This window comes from Gracilinanus agilis, chromosome 3 (assembly GCF_016433145.1).
Source record: "Gracilinanus agilis isolate LMUSP501 chromosome 3, AgileGrace, whole genome shotgun sequence".
NCBI classification, from domain to species: domain Eukaryota; kingdom Metazoa; phylum Chordata; class Mammalia; order Didelphimorphia; family Didelphidae; genus Gracilinanus; species Gracilinanus agilis.
In genome coordinates, this window is record NC_058132.1 from 40,120,796 (window position 1) to 40,135,608 (window position 14,813).

General features: G+C 42.8%; 1 protein-coding gene across 1 annotated transcript in view; it reads right to left on the minus strand.

Moving 5' to 3' along the window:
• ACOT7 (acyl-CoA thioesterase 7) overlaps positions 1–14,813 on the minus strand; it is a 128,940-nt gene that overhangs the window by 45,030 nt on the left and 69,097 nt on the right. Inside the window, exon 7 of the mRNA XM_044668660.1 lies at positions 10,513–10,629. Coding sequence (XP_044524595.1) covers positions 10,513–10,629 — 117 coding nt within the window. The remainder of the gene's footprint in view (positions 1–10,512; positions 10,630–14,813) is intronic.

Below are 14,813 nucleotides of genomic sequence, written 5' to 3' on the forward strand. Positions count from 1 at the left end.
AGAAGGACCAGGTGGATTTCCTGAAGGGAAAGATAATCCAGAGAGAGCATGTGCAAACCATTTAATTTGATCCACCATCCTGCTGGAAATAAAAATAAATCCCAATATCTGACCCCAAAGCAGGGGCACACTTGTTCCATGTTTTGGATCGGCCTGGATTTTGTTCAGCCATCGTGAGGCAGTTCACGCGTATGTCAGACACCAGAGTTGGGCAATCCGCATAAGGCAGAAGCAGCTCTCGTGGACTCTTGAGAAGCTCCAGAAAACAACCCTCCTCGGTGGTCCTGTGGGCCGTGAGCGACGCCAAGGGCAGAGGCCGGCAGCCAGCACCTAGCCAGAGGACGACGCGACGGGGGAGCGGCTAGTGTTCTCCTTCCGGCCATGACTTCAAACACACGAGGCTGCTTTGGTTGGGAAATCTCTGCTTCGTGAACTCGGGGTAAACTGTCCTGCCAAGGCTGGATCATTGCAGACCCTGGTGCCTTAGCAAGATGGTGGCAGGAAGGGAGCCGGCCTCAGAGTCCCAGGACCACCAGGTGAGGACCCAGGCAGGCCTGGCCTGGAGAAAATGAGACAGAACCGTCCCCAACTATCTAAAGAAGGGCCGTTGGGCGCTCTCTCAAGAAGGGGAGGTTTCCCCTCCTTAGCGAACCCCAAGGTAAAGCCCACTTGTCAGAGGCCCTCTGCTAAGTCCCCTCCTAACTTTCCTATAAGCAATTCTGTAACAAGCGGACCTAAACGTGTAGAGGGATACACATTAACTTATCTAATCGGCCCCTTCCTCACACTAGATAGGGAGAGAGATCCTAGCCGAGACCTCTTAGATACACCTGGACAATTCAATTAAACAAGCAATTACTGGGCACCCACTACATGCCTGGTCTGGTCTGGAGATGCAAAGCCAAATGTGAAGACAGTCCCTGCCCTCAAGGCAAAGAGTCCCAGCATATCTGAGCTGGGCCCTGTGGCTGCCCCAGAATGACAATGGTTGAGAGAGCCTCACTGACATCATGGACCCAACAGAAGATTAGCGATTGCTCTTTCATTGGAAGCGACTAAGTGGGTACTGTGGTGAGAACACTGGACTGGGATTTATGAAGACCTGAATTCAAATCGTGCCTGTGGTAGTGCCTATGAATCATGCCTATGGTAGTACCTATGAGCTAGATGACCCTGGGCAAGTTACTTAACCTTCTTGGTCTTAGTTTCCTCATCTGCAAAGTGAGGAAATTAGGAGCTACCTCATGGGGCAAGTAACAAGGATCAAACAAAGTTAACACGTACAAAGCAAGCAGATCAATGGAAAACCTTAAACAACTGAGAATCAGAAATAACGGATTCAAGAACTCAGCGTTTGATAAAATGGAAAACAAATTATTTGGAAAAGAATGCTCTGTCTGATAAAAACTGCTGAGAAAAACAGAAAGCCATCTGGCAAAATTTAAGTTCAAAACACCATATTCCATAACATATCACATAATGGAATGTAACCTTAATATTAAAGATTATTCTATAAAAAAACTGGAAGAGAAATGCATCACATACTTCTCATAGCTATGTGAAGGAGATGTGCCCTTAATCAAAAAAAGGTTCTTAAAACAATGGTTCTTAGTCAAAGAAGCAATTACAAAAGCTATAATAAATAAATGATTTTATGAAAATGAAAGGCTTTTGCACCAATGAAATTAAAGCACCTAACATAAGAAAGGAAGTGTTCAAATGGGGAAAAACATTTATCAAATTTCTTTAAGGGTTTGGTATTCAAGATATATTAAAAAATTACATGTATTCAATATTACAAATATTAAATTAAATAAACACTACATATATATTTATATATCAAAAACCAAAAGCCATTCCCCAAAAGATAAATGATCAAAAGATATAAACAAACAGTTCTCAAAAGAATTACCAACTATTAATAACCATGTAAAAGAATGCTCCAAATCACTAATAAGAAGTGAACTAAAAATCAAAAAAATCTTGAGGTTTCACCTCATGCCTTGAAAATTAGTAAAAATGACCAAAGATGGGAAGAGTCAATGTTGGAGGAGTTAAAGGAAGGTAGGCAGACTAGAGTATTGTTGGTGGAGCTGTGAATCAGTGTCACCATTTTGGAAAGCAATTTAGAATTATACAAATAAAGTGACAAAAACATCCATCCTCTTTGACCCAAAGATTCCATTTCTAGGCTTGTATCTATAAAGTAGTCCACTGATAAGAAGACCCTATAGACATAGTCCAGATTCACTCCTCTTTCCATTCAATTCTGAACCCTACATAATGTTCACTGGAACTTCAAGATATTCAACCTCAATGGATCAGTCTGTGTGGTGTTTATTTACACGAGGAATTAACACTTTCTCCTCTAAAGCTTTCGTAGCCAATAAGTCATATTTAAACTTTCCCCATCATGGTGTTGGAAACATAGAATTCACCCTGTAGTATAGCTGGCATAGCTGGGCACATACCCAATGGGATGTGAGAGGAATCAGGAGGGCCCCTTTGGCCCAAACAGCTCTCCTCTCTCACCTATCCCATCCTCTCTACTAAATATCTTGCTTCATATTTCACTGAAAAACACTGAGGCCATTCTGCCAAGAATCTTCTTTTCTTCCCTTCTCTCCTCACATCACTTAGGTGTTATCAACTATTTTTTTCTTTTACCCATCTCGTAGGAAGAACTGACTCTTTTTGCCAAGGCTAAGCCCTCCACAAATACTTTTGAGCCTATTTTCTGCAGTAGATTGTTCCCTCTAACATTCTCATTCACACAATAATCCAATCTCCCCCAGTTAATTAGGTGGCTTCCAAGCTGAATACAAAAATGCGCATGCCTCCCCTATCCTTAAAAGCCTTCCCTTGATCTGCTCATCTCCATTGGCCATTGCCCCCTCCTTCTCCTCTCATTCATGGCTAAACTCCATGAGAAGGCCAATTCCCATGTCCTGACCTCTCAGTCTCTCAGTCTAATTCTCTGCCATCTGGCTTCTGACCCCATCATTGCATTTAAGCCACTCTCTCCAAAATTACTGGTGATCTCTTAACTGCTAATTCAAGGGGTCCTTCTCAGGCCGGGTCCTCTGAAGCCTTGGGACACTAGCGATCACCCTCTATCTGCCTGCCTGATCTTCGGGCTCATTTACTGGGTCTCGCTCCCAGTCTTGCTCCTTAACCCCAGTTGTGCTCCCAGGTTCTGTCCTTGGCCTTCTTCTCTTGTTCTTTACTATCTTGCTCGATGATCTTATTAGTTCTCACAGATTCAATTATCATTGATATGCAGGTGATTCTCAGAACTATTTAACCAACCTCTCTTCTGATCACCACTCTCGAATCTTCAACTGCCTATCTGAACATCTGCAATCAGATGGCCCATAAATATCTTAAATTCAGCATGTCACCAACTGAACTCATGTTTCCTCCCTCCAGCTTCTCTATTACTCTTGAGGGCATCATTATCTCCCCAGGCACCCAGGCTCGTTATCCTTAATTCTCTACTTTTGTCTTCCACATGTAATATGTTGCCAACTCCTGCCAATTATACCATCATAAGATATCTCACATCCACTCCCCTCTTTGCTGTGGCATCATTGCTTCATGTCTACACTACTGCAACAGGTTGGTCTCTCCATTTCAGGCCATTTTCAGTGAGCGTCAAAGTGACCTTCCTAAAGTCCTAACCATGTCACCCTCCTTCCCCCATTTACTAAATTCCAGAGAGTGGCTCCCTACTGCCACCAAGATCAAGTACAGAATCCTGTTTGCCTTTTAAAGTTCTTCAAAACTCCTCCCTTTCCCTCACTCCCAAGAATTCTCGTGCCAGCTTCTTATACCTGACTGCCTTCCACACACTCTACAATTCAGTGATGCCATCCTTCTTGCGGTTCCTTGCAAGAAACACTCCATTTCCTAATATGCATTTTCACCCCTGCATGCCTGGAATGCTCTCTCTCCTCACCTCTGCCTTCTGGCTTCCCTGACATCTTTGATAAAATCCCATCTTCTAAGGAAGCCTTTCCCAATTCCCCTCAATGCCTTTGTTTAGCCAATGTTTCTTGAAGTTTTATAATATATAAATTAATTTATATTCTACATTTGTATATTATATATGTGATTGGAATTTTGTTATATATTTATCATATGAGAATGCATTTCTAAAATCCTTTTGTAAGTAAAGGTCTGAAAAGATAGACTATGAGATTTTAAAAGTTGGGGCTCTATGAAGAAGGGGTAGAGAAGATAATACTATCAAAGAGAGAAAAGGGCCACTGGAATAAATACGATCACTTCGCCATTTCCCAAAGGCCCGGACTGAGATAAAATGAGCTCACATTTGAAACATCTGAAATTCTGACACTGCCAAGCATCTTAGATCTATGGCTGGAAGGCACCTCAGAATCCAACCTTCTCGTTTTACACTTGAGGAAACCAAGATCCAAAGAGGTTAAAAGCTCCCCAAGCATTAAGGGGCAGGGCTGGGATTCGAACTCAAGCCCTCTGACTCTGAATCTAACGTTCTTTCACCATTTTCTAGGGCACAGGCTCTTTGGTTTCCCTTGAGGGGAGGTAAGTGGTTGAATCTGAACATGCTCCAGATTCGCTCCAACAAGCAGATGAGGATAATACATGGGTACATTGGCCAGCTCCACAGGACTCCAAGGCACTTCTGAATGATCACAAGAGAAATAAGCCAAAGAGACAAGCACAATTCACACTTTTCTTCTTTGTGCACTAGAAAAATGGGCTTCTTTAGCTCTGCCAGTCTAGCAGGATTGTGTGCTGCCTGATCATAATTTTGTAACAGCTTAGACAAATTGCATTAGAAAGTTATTTAAAAAAGAAAAAGAAATTCCCTAATTTAAAATTTCTCTGTCAAAGACAAAACAGGTATCCAGAATTGCTTCTCCTACAACAACAAATAGCATTTCAAAAGTAATATTGATATTTTAATTAATATTAATAAAATTCAACAGTAATATTAAAATTGAGATTGTAGGAAAAAGTCATGCAATGATCCTTGACAACTCCAAGGGACTCAAGACAAAGACTGCTATCCACTGCCAGAGAGAGAACTGAGGGAGCAGAAATCCAGAAGAAAACATATGGTTTATCTCTTGTTTATATGGTTATATGATTTGGGGTTTTGGTTTTAAAAGATGACTATTACAAAAATGAATAATATGGAAAAGGATTCGAGTGATAATATATGTATAACCTAGTGAAATTGCCTGTCAGCTCCATGGGGTGGGGGGGAAGAGGAGAGGGAAACAAGAATCATGGAACCATGGAAAAATAAAATAAAATAAAATAACCACCCCCCCAAAATTGAGATGTAGGAAGTTTTGGAGGAAAATAAAGAGGTGGTTTTCTGGTTTGTCTTTTGATTCATATTGAGGTGAAGATTCCAAAAGGGAGCTAATGATATAGGACCGGAGTTCAGGAAAGAGACATGGGCTAGATATAAAGAGACCTGGCATCATTTGAATATAGATAATAACTGAACCCAGATGAAATCAACAATTGAGAGCGCATAGAGGGGGGAAAGGGCTGAGAAATAAGTTTTGAAGGGCACCCACAGTTATTAGGTATGACCTGGATGAAGAACCAGCAAAGGAAAATAAAAAAGAACAGTCAGACAGGAGAACAGAAAAGATGAGCAGTCTCACAAACACCAAGGGAGCAGAGTGTACATATCCCAGACAAAGTAGTGATTGGCACTGCCAAAGGCTGCAAGATCAAGAAGGATGAACCCTGTAATCGTTCAGATGGGAAAAATATAAGGAAAACCAATTTCCTCCCATGAGGACATTTCTCCAGAAGATACCAAATAAGTTGTGACCTTGGAGACAAGACCTACGTGAACATTCCATAGAAATAATCCATGTTATGGAACAATGATCATAGTTTAATATGATGCTTAATGTTTTTCTTACTTTAAAAAAAAAAGGAAGGAAGGAAGGAAGGAAGGAAGAGAGAGAGAGAGAGAGAGAGAGAGAGAGAGAGAGAGAGAGAAAGAGAGAAAGAAAGAAAGAAAGAAAGAAAGAAAGAAAGAAAGAAAGAAAGAAAGAAAGAAAGAACGCACCTAAGAAAAGAGCAATAAACATAATGCTTCTCCTCAAGGTAGTCACTGGCCTAAAAGCACGACTCCAAAGTAACAGGACGAATACTGACTCTGAAATGAAACTAGGCAGACATGGGAGCACTGGGCTGTTGCCACAGATACTGGAGTCTGGGAAAGAGGCTTGGTTACGGGCCTGGGACTCTGTCTACCTTTCCTTTTAGACTTGTAATTGAGTAGTCTGTGGATGACAGCCTACTTTGGCTAATTAGGCAACCGAACCAGGTCTGCCCAGACACATCCATCCCTTAGAAGGATTGCCATGCTAGTTAGGTGATGATGGGTTCTGAAAGATGAAGATCACTTGCAGGAGCAAGAATTATTCCTTTTTCACTTTGACCATGCTAATGCATTTGTGAAAAGTAGATTCCTTCTGGATGGTCTGTTCTCATCTGGAATGTGAAATTAATCACACTGGAGAATGTTTCCTGGAGAAGACTGGAATTCAGATTTTCCATTCCAAAATGAACCATTCCTAATTATCCTTTTGTAAATTTGACCCAACCATCAAATGCCTTTGAACTTTCCTTTTAACATGAACACTAATCATATGACTAATTAAGGCTCTTAAGCTGTCAGCCTTCCTTGGCCTGGCTTCCTTATTTCAAAAAAAGGATGACTTTGGAGCTTTTTGAGGGAAATTCTTTTTCTCTTTGCTATAAAATGTGTCCATTAGTCAGGATGAAGTTTAGAAACTTGGGTCTCTGGAAGGTTTTCTTGATTTGTGGTTCTCAAAGTGTGGTTGAAGAAGTATTGATCATCCAAAGAGCAAGTCATACAAAAAAGTGGTTTGGGGGTTTTAAGTGTACTTTTAACTTGGGATGTAAAAGAGCACACAAAATGTAGCTACCATAAAGGTCACTTATCCAGGCAAAAACATCACAATGATGGTTCTTTAATTAAGCAGTGGAAATCGAGATGGGTGGGGACTTGGGACCAATTAACATTAATATGGTCCTTCATAAAGTATTTGGCCTTCATTATCTTATTTGATCCTCCTAGTCTGAGGGATAGGTCATACAGATGTTACTAGCCTCCATCCCCTTCAGAGGAAGGGAGTTAGCAAAGAAAGCAGTGAAACGCTCAAATATGTAGAGAACTGAGTCAAGTTTATAAGAATACAAAGCATTCTCCAAATGACAAATGGTCAAAGGATAGGAACAGGCAATTCAACAAAGAAGAAATTAAAACTATCTTTAGTCATATGAAAAACTGCTCCAAATTACTATTGATTAGAGAAATGCAAATTAAAATAACTCTGAGGTATCACTTCACACCCACCAGACTGACTAACCTGACAAAAAATGAAAATAAAAATGTTGGAGGAGATACGGAAAAATGGGGACACTCATACACTGTTGGTGGACAAATACAACCATTCCAAAATAATCTGAAATCATAACCTAAAGGCCATCCTTTGACCCAGCAATACCACTACTTGGTCTGTATCCCAATTAAAGATAGGGGAAAAGGAACCTATCTGTACAAATGTATTTCTAGCAGCTCTTTCTATGGTGACAAAGAACTGGAAACTGAAGGAATGTCCATCAACTAGGGAATGGATGAACAAGCTGTGGTATATACTTGTAATGGAATACTGCTGTGTCATAAGAAATGTAAACAAGATAAGTCACAAAAAAACATGGAAAGGCTTATATGAAGTGATACAAAGCCAAGTGAGAAGAACCAACAGAATGTTGTACACAATAACAACAAGAGTGTATGATGATCCAGTGTGAATGACTTAAGCATTATCATCAAGGCCAGGATCCAGGACAGCTCCAAGGAACTCATGATGGAAAAGGCTACACTGCCACAGAAAGAACAGATGGAGACTGAATGCCAATTGAAGCATACCATTCTTCACTTGACTTCTTCCATCAATTTTTCTCTAGTGTAAGCAATATGTACCTTGTTTCACAACATGATGGACATGGAAATATTATGGTGATGCAATACAACCTTTATCACATTACCTGCCTTCTTGGGGAAGAGGAAAGGGGAAGGAGGGAGAGAGCACAGATTGCAAACTGTCAGGAAACAAATATGAAAAATTATATTGATGTGTAATCTGGAAAAAATTAAAATTAAAAATTAAAAACAGAAAAGTAGTGAAATGACTTTCCCAACCAAGATCAGGAAGTGTCTTGGGGCACTCCTAGACCACATTAGACTGAGGATTTAATGGTCTTGATGATGACTCGAAACAAGGTGATGAAAGTGACCTGGGGCTCAATCCAGTGTCAACTGCCTTATGTAAGAGGCAGTACAACATGGCTTCCATTTTGAGGCACTATCTGGAGAACTGATGGTTAAATGGGGAATTCAGGATACAGAGCTCTCAAACTTTTACTCTTCTGTCCAAAATGTCCATTGAAATGCAGTGAGTATCCTCCCCTTTCGGTGGTTAGAAGGCCCTCAGTCAACCAAGATTTAATAAGTTAGAAAACTTTCCACAATGGAGCAGAACAACAAACTGTGACTGCATTTAATGTCCAAGAATTGACTGTCTTGGTGAGGAGAGGCTTTTTTTCAGAAGTCTGCCCACCCAAGGAGAATGACTGCCTATGGGCAACTCGCAAGGAGCTGGAACTTCAAGCTCTGAAAGGCACTCCCTCCCCATGGCCAGAATGGGGCTCTTTCAGAATTTCAAACATAAGTCACTTTAAGCCACTGTCCAGAGATCTCCAGAACTATTCCTAGGAATCCCTCAAGCAGCAACAATTGTTAAGTCTTTGCTATGCAACAGGAAGTGACCCAAATCTGGCAACCCAAAGTTTGGCACCGTCCTGTTTTCAAGGAGACAACAAACCACCCTGCGTGTTAGTAGATGGGGAGAAACACAAGTCTACATTTCAGAAGTCAGGATGTCTTATAAGGGGCAAGAGAAAGGGGCAGCCACTGGAGACAATACATCATGGGGCAGAGGGGCTTCTGTCTGGATCCTAAGTGACCAGGAGAGAGGAGAGTGTCCAGCAAGCTCGGGTAGTGGCTATGTGGGTGATGGCTACATATTGATCTCGTGAGCAATGGTGCTTTCTGAGGCTCATAGCAAGACTCCATTTATTCGAGCCTCCAGCAGGAAAGTAAAATAATTCAAGCCAGGCCTCCACTTCCTTCCATTTATCCCTCCCCACAGCAAGGACCTTGTCCGATCTGAAAGCACCTTGGAATGATCTAGATTTTAATCTCTCCATCCACGAAATCAATATCAAACTCACTCAATACTTATGTCCTGCTTCTGCAATGAACTGTTCCTTTTAGGGAAGGAGGGCCTGAGCTCAGGAGGCGGCACAAGGATAAATCACCACATGTCAAGACGAGAAAATTGCTTCAGATTGTCAGCTCAGCAATAATGGATGACAAGCCGGAGCTGAATTATGCATGAAATAAACTGCAGAGGGCCAGCTCAAGATTCTGGCATCTGTATCCAAGTAGGATTTCTCAGTGGCTGGTCGACTTGTCAAGGCTCAGTTTGCATTTTCATCAGGGGAAAAACAACCAAAGGGCAGAGAAACTGGCCCCGGCGTTATTTCCGGGGCACCTAAAGAACACGGCTTGTCTTGATGCATAGGTACTGATTCAGTCATCCCCTAAATTAGAGATATCTTTTCTCTAAATGGATGTGTCACTGGAAACGGTCTGAGCTCACTGATGGCTAAAAGAAGATAAGGAATTGGTAGTAGTCCCTGTGGCAAGGTGATTTTTTGGGTGGCTGTTTAGACATCGGCATACAGAACTCTCAAGGCAGCTGTGGGGCAATGGAGAGAATGCTAAATATGGGCCAGAAGAGCCGGCTGCACGGCCCGGGGAAAGTCACTCAGCATACTCTCACTGCAGCCAACTCCCCAAGACCCCACGGGGCCACGGTGGTGCCCGCTGCACTGACACAAGGAGTTTGCTCGGCCACGAGTCCTCTATACCAACATCACAGGCCCAGCACGTCTCCCAGACCCCAGAGGACTCTCGGGGCAGAAACTCCCTTCAACAAGGCTCTGTGCCTATAACTGACAGCCTTAAGAGTGCCTTCAGGCACAGAGAAGCTAAGACACTTGCCCAGGTCACACAGATCATATGTGCCAAAGGAAAGATTTGAACCGGGGTCTTCCTGACTGAAATCAGCTCTCTAAAAATGCCCTCCCTGGCCCAAGCCATACAGATAACACTGAAGCTAATCAGTGCGCTGGCCCTGGGTTTCAGCAGGACAAAGCACATTGTCACCAGGGAGCGAAAGACCAATAATTAACAGCAGTCTGGCCTCTGGACTCTTGTTGTTAAAGGAGATGGGAGAGTGGCACCCCATGGCTTAAAAAGCAAATCAAAGGAAGGCAGTCCTAAAGGGAAGAGGCCATCCCAGCACCACAACCTTCTCTTCCCCTAAACAGTTCCATTACCTTTTCTGATCTTGTTGTGAAAGTTAATGGCATCCACCGAAGCTGTGACGATGTTGGTCTTACAGTGGCGAGCAGCCACAATCCCAGCCACTTCGTCCATCAGCTTCATGGTGACGCCTGCAGAGAGGAAAAGAGATTCACAGTTAATTCACACAACAGCCAAAGAGAATGGGACTGCCTGTCCTGGAGCCAGTTCCTACCAAGCCCCATCGCCTCTGACGAGCAGAGCTGCAAGGTCTGGAGCAGGGAATTGGGAAAGGAGCCACTGAGGCTGTAGGGAAAAGGTTCAAATGTGGCGCATCGTGGTGGATGCATCAAACCATTGTTCCTTGAGACATTCAGCCGGTCTGGAGAGCACACAGACCTCTCCTCCCCAAATCTCTGAGCACGATGGCACCCTAGAACTCCGTGTCTTTAAATGTCTCGGGGGGGCATGGCAGGGCTTTACTCTGCCTCAATAACCAAGGTCTGGAGGATCATTTGGCAACATCAGGAGCAGGTGTCTTCCTCTTCCTTTTTCCTCCTTGGCAAAGGAAGGGAATAAGCGTTTATATAGTACCTACTCAGTGCCAGACCCTTTTGCTATACAAATTTTATTATACAATTTTAACTCATTTGATTCTCACAATAACCCTAGAAGAGAGATGCTATTATTATCTCCATTTTACAGATGAGGAAACTGAGGTAAACAGGTTAAGTGACTTTTAATGGTCACACAGTATCTGAGGTCGGATTTGAACTCGATGATTATGGACTCTATCCATTGCACCATCTTGGATGTCTCTCAGATCAGAAATAAGATTTACTTCGCTTGGATCATTCTATCTGCTCTTTATGTTTATAAACCTAAACCAGGTCTTTCTGACAGAGTGGAGAGAATCTGCTGTGAGAAGAACTGGTTGATTCTGGCTCTGTTGTGCACCTGGGGAAAAGGCACTTAATCTTCTTGGTTTTTAAGGTCTTCCTGGTCTCAATTTTCTCATCTATAAAGCTTATGAGTTGGACTGTGTGATCCTGAAGTTTCCTTCCCCCTTTAAGTCCTCTGATCTTGCCTTACCAGCAAAAAGCCTGAGGATATCTCTTTTCTTCTCCAAGAATATGGGTATTTCCCAAAATCTTTGAAGAAATGCAAAAATGTACAATATTACTTGAAGCCACACCTTATAGGCGTCTCTTCTGTCATGGGACAAAGCCTGTAGAACCAAAGAGACTGTTGCCAGATAGAAAGGCGAATAGGGCACGGTCTTGAGGATGACTGAGAACGTCTATCAATTTGGCCTTTGGATAGTTCATTCCTGAAGGGCAGGTGATGGGTCTCTCTTAAGTTGGGTTGGTGTTCAGAACATACACAAAGGGGCCCAGGACCATCTTGGGAGCCTTTTCAAGATGGCAGCACCATCCAGAGCTTGTCTTCAGCTAACCCAGAGTCACCTTTACACATCAGCTGGATCTCCAAGAAAACAGCCCCAAAAGGAGCCTGTCTATTGACACACGACTGTCAGTAGAATGGACTGTGCCAGGTACAGAAGCAGATAATCGGGATACACCACATAAGAGGAGCACTTAATAGAGATCAGTTGCCTTGACTCAACTACAGAGAGTAAAACAATCCCAACTTGAAATGAGCTTATGTTGGGATGAAGGAAGCAAGGATTTGTAAAGTGATTATAAGCTCATACAAAATGGTTAAATGCAAATACAAGAATGCTCTACACATTCAGAGAAAGGGCCCTATGAAGTGGAACTACTGGAGTTCCAGCAGAACATCCCATTTGTAGAAAGTTTCTTGGTGTGTCAGCCTTGCAAAGCCAGTCCTTAGAGCATAAGGGGGTTCTGAAAGGGGGAGAGCTAAGGATCTTCCACTACAAGGTTGCATGTGATGAAGGTAGAACAAGCAACATCAAATGTTGGCATGTTCCTGGCAAATGCCTGGTTTTGCTGGGTAAGGGAAAATGAGGAATGGGGGGTAACGGTGAGGTTCTGAACCTGGATTGCTGGAAGGATAGTTCTGTCCTAAAGGAGGAAAAGAAGTTTAGAAGAGATGAGGGTCTGAGGGTAGACGATGAGACATTTTGTGTACGTGGAGCCTGAGATGTCTCTGGGATAGAGAATGAGAAATTTAATGGCCCACTGGTGATGTGGGAGGGCTTAGAGCTGGATATGTTAGTCTGGGAGTCAACTACACAGAAATGATGCCTCAATCCATGGAAAGCTGGTGAGATCAGTGAGAAAGGCTGGAGAGGGGAAAAGAGAAGAAGGCCTCACACAGAACCTTGAGTTTTTTTGCAGTTAGGGAGGATGAGATGGACATTGGGCAAGCAAAGGAGGCCAAGAAGGAGCAACTAGGCAGGTAATAGGAAACTCAAGAGAGAATCAGGAGACACACAGAGATAGACAGATAGACAGACAGACTCTCTCTCTCTCTCTCTCTCTTTCTCTCTCTCTCTCTCTCTCTGAGGTATAAAGTAGCCAATAGTGTCAAAATGTAGCAGACAGGTCAAAAAGGACAACTCAGAACTCAGGAAAGACCATTGCATTTGGCAATGAAGAGGCCAATGGTAAGTTGAAAGAGAACATTGCCAATCAAGTGATGAGGTCAAAAGCCAGAATGCAAAGGGTAAGAAGGAGATGGAAAGAAAGTGGAAACAGCAAGTGTAGATGGCTTTTGCAAGGAGTTTGGCTGAGAAAGAGAGAAGAGACCAAGGGCAAATGAAGTGAGGGGGTGCGGTGAGACTAGGAACTGGCACAAATGTTTTAAAAGCATTAAAGGTTTACTTTAAGAAATCAGATGCTCTATTTCTCCATTCAGTGCCTTTGTTTGCTCATTTATATAAATGAGCTAGACAGGCTGATGGACGGTAGGCTTTAGGGAAAGGAAAATGAATTTTTTAAAAGGGGTTATAAATTCTTCTACAAGTTATAGCTAAGGTACAAAATGCTCCTTAATAATCCATGAGAAGAATATTCTAGAAAAATAGTGCCTATGTTAAATTAATGCACAGACAGGTAGTAGGAACTCCATAGAGAAAGCAATAAACTAATTTTCCCCTCAAAGACTAGTATAGAAGGCCCTGCTATTTCTCTGAATTTACAAGTAGGTCAAAGAATATGTCATGAGAATGGCAGAGGGGTGAGCAGAAGACAATCCTTTCTGATCCAAATGGCATGCCATAGGGCAGGGGTCAGCAACCTCTTTGGCTGTGAGAGCCATAAATGCCACATTTTTTAAAATGTAATTTCGTGAGCATCGTACAGTGCTCACAGTGCGGCTCCTGTAACGGTGCCTGAAAAAAAAGGCCTTTATGGCTCCTGCAGAAAGAGCCACATCTGGCCCTCAAAAGAGCCAGATATGGCTTGAGAGCCACACGTTGCCGACCCCTGCCATAGGGAAAAGCTTCTAAATCACTCCCAAAGCACTACCTCCACTTTGTACAAAGACCCTAAACTCTATGGATCCACCACAAAAGTAACGGAGGAAGGAAGGGAGAGAAGGACAGACAGATGGACAGATGGAGGGAGGAAGGGAGGAAGTTAGGAAAAAGAAAGTTATAATCGCTCAGTGACCCATTATTCCCAGTCCTGCTAGTCAATCAGGTTTGGGAGACAGATTTGTTCAGTCTGTACCTAGGTATTTCCTGAGGTTTGTCCCAGTCTGCTACCTGTATGGAAACTGTCCCATCCAGCCCACCTAGCCTGACCTCTTTTGCTGATGTGAACCTATTGGTATTGTCTTTCATTATAAAAACTGGCCTTGCCTCGAGACCTTGCTGATCCCCAGTGATCAGCCTGTCAGCATACTGCTACTTTGATGGGTTTTTTTTGTTTTTTGTTTTTTTTTTTTTAATTTTAAACCCTTAACTTCTGTGTATTGACTTATAGGTGGAAGAGTGGTAAGGGTGGGCAATGGGGGTCAAGTGACTTGCCCAGGGTCACACAGCTGGGAAGTGTCTGAGGCCGGATTTGAACCCAGGATCTCCCTTCTCTAGGCCTGGCTCTCAATCCACTGAGCTACCCAGCTGCCCCCTTTGATGTTCTTTTAATAAAAGAGTTTTGCCTTGTTAATCAGAGTAAAAGCCCCAAAATGTACATTTGGTTTGCTGCAATAGTACAAGTGACGCTGACTCAGAGCCCTGTGAGCCTGTGTCAATCAGGGTTGGGAGAGGGGTGTCCTGTCTGCAGCTTTTATTACCTGTTATTCAACCACAGGCTGAGTTATTCCCTGACCATTGGTACCTGGCAGACTGTCACTTACTTACTACCTTGAGAAGGAACTTCCCCTTTTGCTGATGTGGACCTAACTG